General features: G+C 42.1%; 1 protein-coding gene across 4 annotated transcripts in view; it reads left to right on the forward strand.

Annotated features, from left to right (window-relative positions):
- The first annotated feature begins 1 nt into the window (after position 1).
- The window catches only part of Stard6 (StAR related lipid transfer domain containing 6), a 27,885-nt gene continuing 17,775 nt past the window's right edge, over positions 2-10,111 (forward strand). The window contains exons 1-5 of one of the 4 annotated variants that reach the window (XM_021150404.2): positions 2-88; positions 719-882; positions 1,894-1,974; positions 3,688-3,781; positions 3,970-4,019. In XM_021150404.2, coding sequence (XP_021006063.1) covers positions 3,692-3,781; positions 3,970-4,019 — 140 coding nt within the window. In that variant the 5' untranslated portion in view covers positions 2-88; positions 719-882; positions 1,894-1,974; positions 3,688-3,691. The other 3 variants (XM_021150406.2, XM_021150403.1, XM_021150405.1) reach the window with 3 other exon arrangements.

Below are 10,111 nucleotides of genomic sequence, written 5' to 3' on the forward strand. Positions count from 1 at the left end.
GGCGCCGGGCCGCAGGGCGCATGTGTAGTACCAGGCGCCGGGAGGGATGGGGGAGGAGGGTCTCGAGAGCCCCGCGAAGAGTTCAGAGGTCAAAGGGCGTTGAGGGGCGTTAGGTCGCCGTCCTCGGGGAGGGGGAGGTGGGGTTTCTTTCTTGGCTATTTCTCTGAGTCCGGTAGGAAGGTTCTAGACTCTATCCGTGACCCATGCTGTCCTCATCCAGGCCACTGCTCTTCCCGGCGCAATGGGCAGGCTGGGCTTCCCGGGCTGGGGTGGGAACTGTGCGATAGGAGAGTTGGAGGCGCCCTCAGATGCGGGTCTCTTCTCTTGAGAGTCACATCCACAGCCCCAGTCTTTCCCAAGGAGCTTTGCGCGGCTTCAGAGCAATCCCCCTGCCGCCCCCCACCCCTCCGCCCACCATCCCACATAAGTACCAATTCAGCCAGGGCCACTCTGCTCACCTCTGTACCATCTCCATCCCGCCCCAGAACCCTGAACCTCCTGGGTTTCCACCCATCTCACACACAGCTGCAGATTCAGGACTTGGGAAGGAAGTCAGACTGACCTGTGATGAGATTTAACAAACTCTTTGGGACCCTTGATTCCCAGGGGAAAAATGGCAGTGAGCCAACGCGCATTAAGGACCCAGTCAGGCAGTACGGGAAATAGGAAATTATTCAAACACAAAGATCACTAACTTGTGTGTGACCCTGTCTACCAGGCTGGGACAGGATATGAAGTGGGAAGAATCAAGTTGCAACCAAGTGCTATCTTCACAAAAGATGCTATCTCAACAATGGTCTGTTTTCCACTGACCCTATGGCTGAAGACACCCTTGCTTTTCATCTGAATACATGCATTCTAGTTCATCCAATGTTACATCAGGTAAGAGAACTACAGCTTTGCTGTGTCCTGTATCTTTGTACTCTCTCTAGCTTTCTAAACTTTACCTTCCCGTTGCCCTTAGCAAAATTGGCAGATGCTATAAAACACTGTTCAGTGGTTCATTAAACACACATCTATTATGGGATGTGAAATGATTCTGAAATACTTGTACAACCCACGCAGAAACTTACAGCTAGTGGTAAATGCCAGTAAGTGTGAAATTTCTAGATCAATATTAGGTAAGTCCGTGATATAAAACCCTGTGTTTTAGGCTAGGTGAGGCCCATGTTGGAGACCAGCCAAACAATGTTTATGGCATGACTTTCAAAACAAAACAAAACAAAACAAAAACCCAAGATTTTGTTTTAAGCCTAAGTTCCATCTAGGTATCTTTTTAACCTATACTTTTAAAGTTTCTTGGCTTTGGGATGTAGCTCAGTGGTAGAACACTTGCTTAACATGATAAATTCAATCCTCATGCTGAAGAAAACAAAAAAAGAGCTTTTTAAACTACCCAGTAATGCTTAGAAGAAGAATGGCCCCATAGGCTCAGGTGTTTGAATAGTTGGTCTCCAGCTGATAGAACTATTTGGGAATTATTAGGAGGTGTGACCTTATGGTGTGTCACTGAGGAGTGAGTTTCAAGGCATGAAAAGGCTTGTATCCTTTCCTGTGTGTGTGTCTGCTTCCAACTTGCAAATCAAGATGTAAGCTCTCAGTTCTTGCTACCATGCCTTTGCTCTTCAGTGATGGACTCTTAATCCTCGGAAACCATAAACCCCAAATTAAATGGTTTCTTTGCTAAGTGGCCTTGGTCGGGGTGTATTATCAGAGCAATAGAACAGTAAGACATACCTGTTACTTCCACCTTAGACTTGTGTTGGTTTTTTTTGTTTGTTTGTTTAAATAAAGATATAAAGTGTTGGTGGAAGGAATGGAAAAGAATTGATAAAATATGTTGACCTAAGTCATAGATCAAAATAATTCGACTTTCACTTTATTCCCTTACAGGTTGACAGAGATGGAGATCTCCTCCAGGATTTGGAGAGTAACATCAATGGGCACTAAAACTCTGGACTAGATTCGATAAAGGTAAAGGTACCAGGACTTTTATAGGAAGGAGGAGTCTATAGTATTGTACTGTGGGGTTTTTTTTCCAATATAAAAGGTATCGCTTAGCTATTGTGCCTTTCTGAGAAGCCCAGGAAGAGAACATAAATTTATGACCCATTCTGAAGAGTGCTAGGAGAGAGCTAAGGATTTCCGAATGTTATGATATTTATGCATTAAGATGGGCTAAGGTGCTTAGGGGGCAGTTATTTGAAGAACATTTTAGTGATGGTTATAACCGTTAATTATAAGAAACTAACCTTATTGATCACCTTGAACAAAACCACTCACTGTTTCAAGCATTTTTGCATATAATAACGCTTGTAAGTTTTATGGACACCCTCCCCCGCACTCATGTAAATTCCCATAAAGGTAGGAAGTTGAAGTTCAGAGCTTACCCACTTGCAGTGTCAGAGACCGGATTTGAATCCAGATGTTACCATGGTCTTTGTACCATCTATTCAGCTTCCCATAACTGAAAAGTGGGTGATGGGCTAAAGAGCCATGATACCCCAGCCTCCGTCTGAACTTATTCATAACAGACACAAGCTTTTTTTTTAATTTTTCTATACTTGCTGCAGTTCTCAGTCCTTGGGGTTCTGCTGCATATTGCCATAGACTGGGTGGTTTATAAAGAGCAAGAGTTTCTTTTTCACACTTGTGGAGGCTATAAGTCTGACCTGCATGCCTTAATGTTTGGTTTCTGGTCAGAGTACTTTTCTGGAATGTAGACTGCTTTTAGGGCTGTGTTCTCAGGACAGAGGGGACACATAAGCTGCCTGCAGTCTCTTATAAGGTCACCAATCTCATCCATGAGGTCTCTGCCCTCGTGACCTAATCACGACCCAGTTTCCGGCTATGAATGTGGAGGAAGGAAAACAGTCATTTGCAGTACTCAGCAGCAAGGAAAGATTTAGTGAATGTCTTGAAACTGAATTGCTTTGAATATAATCTTGTCTGAAAGGCTGACATTTAAGCAAAGGATTCAGCAAAGCGTAATCTATCATGGATTTTCCAAGGAAACGAACAGTAAGGACAAAGCCTTGAGACAGGACACGCCTTGGTTGCACTTGAGGAAAATCCAGGAGACTGATATGATTGTGCCTAAGTGGACAAGAAGATAGCTGACAGGAACATGCTTAGAGAGGAAACCACATATGGCCTCAGTCACGCAAGGTTAATACCAGGAACACATGACGAAAGAGTGTGACACGTCATAAGGAAAAATAAAAAACTTGTTAAAAATATGGCTTTTGGAAAACTATAACCTGCCATGCTCTGGGACCTTAGTCAACCCACTGAAGGCTTTATTTAACACGTTGACTCTACAGGGTGTTAGGTATATTCTAATTCTACATCAAGAAGAAAGTATAAATATTGCATATCATGCTTCACACGTGGCAGGGATTAAACTTCACCCTGGTCCCTGATTTCAAAATCTGGTTTTTACATGCTTGCACATTTGAAGACAGAGGTTTGTGAATGCAAGTGATCAGACAATTATTATGCATTGCTAAATGACAGGTTGTAAAAGATAGGATTAAAGTGTAAGGTGGCACCGCTATAGTACTAACTCCTTGATAGCCTGGGGCAGAAGGATGGCTTCAGTCCATGAGTTCAAAACCAGCTATGCAACATGGAATATTTTTTTTGTTTATAAAATTATATTTTACAATCCTTGTTAAATTTTCACAGGTAGATGGACTATAAGGCAATTGCCCAACAAACTGCCGAACAAGTTTTAGCTTACAATCAAGACCTATCTGGCTGGAAAGTCATTAAATCTTCAGTAAGAAAACAAGTATTTTTCAAGAGTTTATTTTTCAGTGAAAGTTTACTGTAAAGATGTTTTAAAATAATATGGGGTTTTTTTTTAGCCAAAAAAAACATAGTTTTACTTTTGGTTCTTTTGGGGGGTTTGTTTTGTTTTCTGTGTCTGACAGTTAATTTATTTCTGGATTTTATTTCCCCTTTGAGAAAAAGGTAACTGTTTCCAGCAAGACCTCTAGAATATTCCACGGAAACCTGTGAGTACATCTTCCCATTTACAGCCATCGTCGTTTTAGATTCAGTGCCATTACCAAATCTGGAAGTTAACACCACCTCATTAACTAGAACAAACTGTTTAATACTAACCAGGAAATGATGCGTGAGATCACGTGCTTTCATAAAGTAGAGTAGTCGTGGGTGGTGCAACAATTTCCAGGCATAAGTCCGGTCAGAAAGTAAATCCCTCTGCAGATTCAAGTCCTGTGTAGAGCACTTCACTCCAGAGCACAAGACCCACTTCACTCCAGAGCACACAAAAATGCCCTTCTAATCCACTAGGACAGACAAGTTCTGCCAAAGCAAACTGGCATTTCTTACCACAGAAACATTTTATGGTGTTTGTAATCCTTCACTTTTCTCTCCACCCACCAGGAAGATTCCCCCTGTCCATTTTTTCTCTTACTCATGAATGCAGATTTTTCTCCTATAAATAGCTTTAAGTGTGGTTTTGAGGATCAGACTGATTCAAACACAACTAAAGTCCTGCATACTGTAAGCGTTTTCTGTCCTTTCTTCTTGTTCTGTGTTTAGGCGTTCATTTATAGCTCCTGGCATCACACCTGTTCCCTCAGGTCACTGGATTTTGGAAACTGCTCCTTAGGAATCCTATACTTTGCACATTTGGCTGTTGTATGGTTTCGTGGTGGTTGGTTTTTGTTTGTTTGTTTTTCATCTTACTGAAGTTTACCTGTGTTTGTATCTAGGTTTTTGTAAGTTTTGTTGTTGTTGTTGTTGTTTGCTTTTTGGAGATCATCTCACTAAACCTTTCCTGCTTTAGCCTCCTGCGTGCCATTTTTAAAAAATTAACACTTAAGGATAGAATGAGTTTCTTTTATTCATTTTAATACATGCCAAGAAAGAAATTCTTTCTTTTTTTTTTTTTTTTTTTTTTTTTTTTTAAGCAAGAGATGACCCTAATAGAGGCACTTCAAACAATAAATAGACATGCGTATACAGAGGTATACTTAAGCCCAGGCATACCAGAGAAATAAAACCTACTTAATGTTTATCTTGACACAAACTAGGATCTAGGAAGAGAGGCTGACTGAAGGGTTTTCTAGATCAGGTTGGTCTGTAGGAAGGTCAGTGGGGGCTGTCCTGATTCCTTGATCCAGAGAGATCCAGGCTGCTCTGGGCAGCGCCCTTCCTGTAGCCTGCTTTTGTCATAGAAAATTGTTCTTTCACATTTAATGACAGTTTTATTTATCACTATTACCTGAAGCACAAGTCACTATCCAATTGTTACACCACTCTGAAAACAGACTAGAAAAACAACCCTTGTTAAATATTGAGTAATTTGTAGAGTCTAGGGACCCTGGTAGTACCATGTATAATAATATGTTAACATCACTGGGAAGGGAAAGAGAAAAGAAGTAATCACGAGGAGACTGGTGATAGGTGTCAGGTTGTTAGATGGCTGCACACAGGTGTGGGAATAGTTGAAATCAAGGGGAAAATGGTGTCTAGCATGGAGACTATGTACCCAGATATCATAAACCATGCCAGCTCTGCACTTTAAGAGAAGTCACAATAAGAAGAACGAGAACAGAAAAAAAGGAACCACAAAGAAAAAGAGGAAAGGATAGAAAAGGGTTCAAACAGTAGGTGGCAATATTGTCCTGCTACACGGCCTACTGAACTGACATAGCTAAGGACCGCAGAGTGGGGTCTGGGGTTGGGTGGGGTTCCTCGATGTTATCTGAAAGGGCTGGTGAGCAACGAATACCCTTGTTCTCACGGTTAGGAGCTGCTGGTGGCACCCAAACGAAGCACTGCTTCGTTCCACACTTCACCTGGTTTGTTGTCTATTGGTATTTCTTCCTAGGAAAGATGTCTGTTCTGTTTGTTGGCATGGTTATTGACTGGCAGGAAAGGTTTTGGTGTTTAATTTGGGCAATTGCTTATAGAGCCTGGGTATTAACAGTTTGAAGTATAGCTGGGCGAGATTCTCCCAGTCCGTGGGCCGCTGTGCACCTTTCCATTGCTGTGCAGGCGAGACGCATTGTCACTGCGTGTCAACTCTTAGGGTCTTTTGCTCTGCTGCTAGGGTTCCAGTCAGCAGTCTGTCTCCTGTGCCTGTGTCCTGGAGTATTTTCCTCGGCCACTTGCAGAGTTTCATGTCTTACATGAAGGTTTTTGATCGAGTTTGAATTGATTCGTGTGCGAGGCAAGAGAGAGTCTTCTGCAGGCTATATTCTGCTTGCTGCTTTTCCAGCGCCATCTACTTAAAATTTCAAGTTTATGTTTTGACTAATTTTATTAATTTAGATTTTATCGCTCTTTGGGTAGTTTGGCTAAATGTTGGTCAATTTTATTCTTTTCAAACAACCAACTTGTGTGATTAATTCCCTGCATTGTTTTTTGGAGCAGTGAGCCTGGGCTGCTGAGTGGTTGACATTTGCTAGTGAATTTCAGGGGGTAACTTCTAGTCTCCTCTTGCACTTGGTGTGTGCATGGTGCCTGGGTTTGATCACTGTCTACTCTGGACTGTAGCAGGGGAGGAGGATTGTGAGCCTCCACTTTCAGACTAGCATGCCCTCCTCCATCACTTCGCTGAGCTCTGCTGGTTCTGCAGCACTGGCCAGGAGCACTGCGGTGCTTACTATCCTTTCCTCTGTGGTCACAAGGACAAAGCCAGCCCACGGACTTTGTTTTTTGTGAGACTGTATTTTTAGAGCAGATTAAAGAAGGGTCAATGGAATCTACATGCTTGGATGCATATAGAAGCCCCGTGTGACCAAACACGCACAGAGACAATGGTGGGTGTTTACTAGCTCCTCGAGGTCACCCTGCTGTCGCCAGTATCTCTCCCTAGACTGTGGGAATGGCCCCTGCTCTCTCTTCCTGCTCAGCTACATTGCAAAGCAAAGTCTGAGATATGATTCCGAATTTGTCGCTCCCCTGTGTAAATCCTGTAAGGATTTCTTTCGTATCTAAAATAAGACCCGAACACTTGATCCTGACCTCTAAGTCACTCTCTCGGGCCCTCATACCTATCACTTCCTGCTCTTTCTCCCCGTGTTATATCCACAAGCGGTCTGTCTTCAGATGCCCCGCACTGAACCTGCAGAGCCTTCATAATCCTTTTTTTGCTTGGCATATTTCCCCATATCTCTCAAAAGCTAATGTCAGCTCTGCTCATCCAGTTCCCAGCTTCACTGTGGCCTCTTCACAAGTTCCCTCCTGCCCACCAGGCTAAATGTCTCCCATGAACACCCAGCCCCTGTTTAACTCTTCCGCTCTTGTAACAGGTGACACTATATGGAATGTATTTTTTAACTCATTATATATGTCTCATTAGAGTATGAAGTGGTATGAACAGGAATTTGATAGGAACGAGACTAGAAATAAGTCACCCTTGTGTTTTGTGGTATACCCATAACAGAACACCACATGTCACCTAGGCACATGGTAAATACTTACTTAGTGAATATATGAGCTTTAGCTATATAAATGTAACTGCAATATAAAAGGGTAACCTATATATTTTACTAGGATTTGTGCTTCTTGTGACTAATTTGCTGCCCATAAAGGACCTTTGGTGGTTAGTTTATGAGGACTTGGTTTTATGCACCAGAAGGCACATCTTTGGTTGGAACCCCTTTCCTTCCTGCCCTCAACAGTACATTCCTCTATGTTATGTCAGGCATTACATCATACAAAATTTAATTCACTTCCCATATACAACATACAATTACTTAGAACTGTATACACTATAAATAGTGTTACCCCTTCCCATTTCAGGTGAGCACAGGCCTATAGAGTTGATGATCTCCAAGGTACCTACATATTTAATAGTGAAATAAAAACTCTCAGATGCCAGGACTTTGTATTATCTTAGTCATGATTTCTTCTGAATCCTAAAACTACCCCGTGTGTGAGTGGAATAATTATTCCAGAGAAAGCATCTACCAGAGTCCACCTCTTCTGATGTAACATCTCCTGCTTCCGTACCACGCTCTTTTCTTCCCCTATCAGTTATTACCATTCTGTGGATTATATTGATGATCACTATCAGCACATTTAATCCTTTCTTAAGCCCCTAATGGAGACAAATGAGATATTGCTACATTTTACAACTAACAGTAGTCAGAGTTTAGCGTCATACAACAAACGTAATGGATAAAGTTACGGTGACCCAGATGAAAAGCCCTACGTTAGTACAGAATTTATCCTGGTTTAGTATCTTCACAAACCGTAAATCCTAAAAGGCTCCCTATCAGGATCATGACAAGGCTGGACAGATGGCCACAGTTGGAGCACTTGCTGCTCTTCCAGCGAATCAACACGCACTGAGCACTCACATCCGGTAGGTGGCTCACAAGAGTCTTTCTGTCCCTTTTCTAAGAAAGCGCATGTCTTCTGTCTCTAAGCATTTGCATGGTGCACATAAACTCATCCAGGCACACATGCATAAACAGAGACGATAAAGGACCACTCACGCAGGATTCATGAGACAGTTTGAAAACTATCGTTTACGTGTGCTGCCTTCTACCTTACAAATAATTTATGGCATAACAGTTAAAGTTACTCAGTGGTAAGTGGTATAGCACTCTTTCAGAACTGGAATTGGGTTTAAACTAGGACGTTTCACAGATTTTTTTTCTATCTCTAATTCACAAATAAAAGTATAACAATAATGCTAACAGTTCAATATTATTATAAATAATTATAAAACAGACTTCCAGATCTCCCCAAAAGAGCTGTGACACATGACCCTCCTTGTTATCCCCCATTTCCCTGTGCTTTCTAATGTACCCACATTCACCATGCCTTCCAGCAAGGGCTTGGATTCTTTGGCTCACTGTCCACAAGGACATGAGAGTAGAAAAATAGATCCTGTGAAATACACTTAAATAGTTTACCTTTGACATCACTTGGCAAGACTATTAAAAGACGGTGTTAGTCACCATCAGTAAATAATTTCAGAAAAACTGCTTTATGAAAGGCATAATTAGGTATTATTGGGTATAGGTTAGAAACAGAAAAAGTTAAGTCTCTATCATCAGAGCTTACGATCTTGTCACGGAGAGACATGAGTTAAGGAAAGGCCAGTGTGGGGCAGTGTGACAAACTTGTGAACAAACATTCTGCACTTCAATTGTAACCGGTTCATGTCTGACCTTGTTGCATTTTGTTGCACTACATGGTGATTATTTTGATTGATTTTTCCCCAAGCTTAAAACTGAGAAACAGTCTCAGTCAGTCAGGCAGTCTCAGCCTCTCTCCCTTCCTCCCTCCTTCCCTCCCCCCACCTTCAAAATGTTCTTTCACAATGAAAGAGGTTAACCTTATATTAAGGAATCTCAGAATATCTCATAAAGGGGACTGGAACCCACTAAGCTTCTGAAGGAAACTTAATATACACAGGAAGTTGTCTGAAGGATTCCTTCTCTGAGCAAATCATGGAAGCTAGTCAGGTGCGAGCGTACATGCCTGTACTTGTAGCTTGAGCATTGGGGAGGCTGGAGAAGGAAGCGCTTCAGCTGGCAAACAGCGAAGATTAGATTTGGATCCATTTTTCTCCTGATACATTAATTTCTTGGTAGATAACAACATGCAAAATTTACAAGTTATTGTCTATAAAAATGTAATCACAGCACAGACACACCAGGGCCTAACATGTGCTGGGAAAGTTTTCTACCAATGAGCTACATCCCAAAACTATCTTTATACTTTTTGAGATAGGATTGCACTAAATTGCCCAGTCTGGTCTAGAACTCGCCTTCTGGCCTAGACAGAAATTATATATCATGATTCCCCCTACTGCTCAGCCCCAACTAGCTGAGCTCACAGGCCTGTACCACCAGGCCTGACTATAGAAGTAAACTTTGAAATTGTGACTGACTGGTTATGTAAATAAGCCGTGCTGGTTCCCAGTCTGTGGAGGGCACTGAATAAAAGTGTAAAATGCTGTAAAGAAGTCCCTTTAGAATACACATATAAAGATTTTGAAATACAAATGAATATTGTGGAGCCGGGCATGGTGGCACACGCCTTTAATCCCAGCACTCGGGAGGCAGAGGCAGGCGGATTTCTGAGTTCAAGGCCAGCCTGGTCTACAGAGTGA

Source organism: Mus caroli, chromosome 18 (assembly GCF_900094665.2).
Source record: "Mus caroli chromosome 18, CAROLI_EIJ_v1.1, whole genome shotgun sequence".
NCBI lineage: Eukaryota > Metazoa > Chordata > Mammalia > Rodentia > Muridae > Mus > Mus caroli.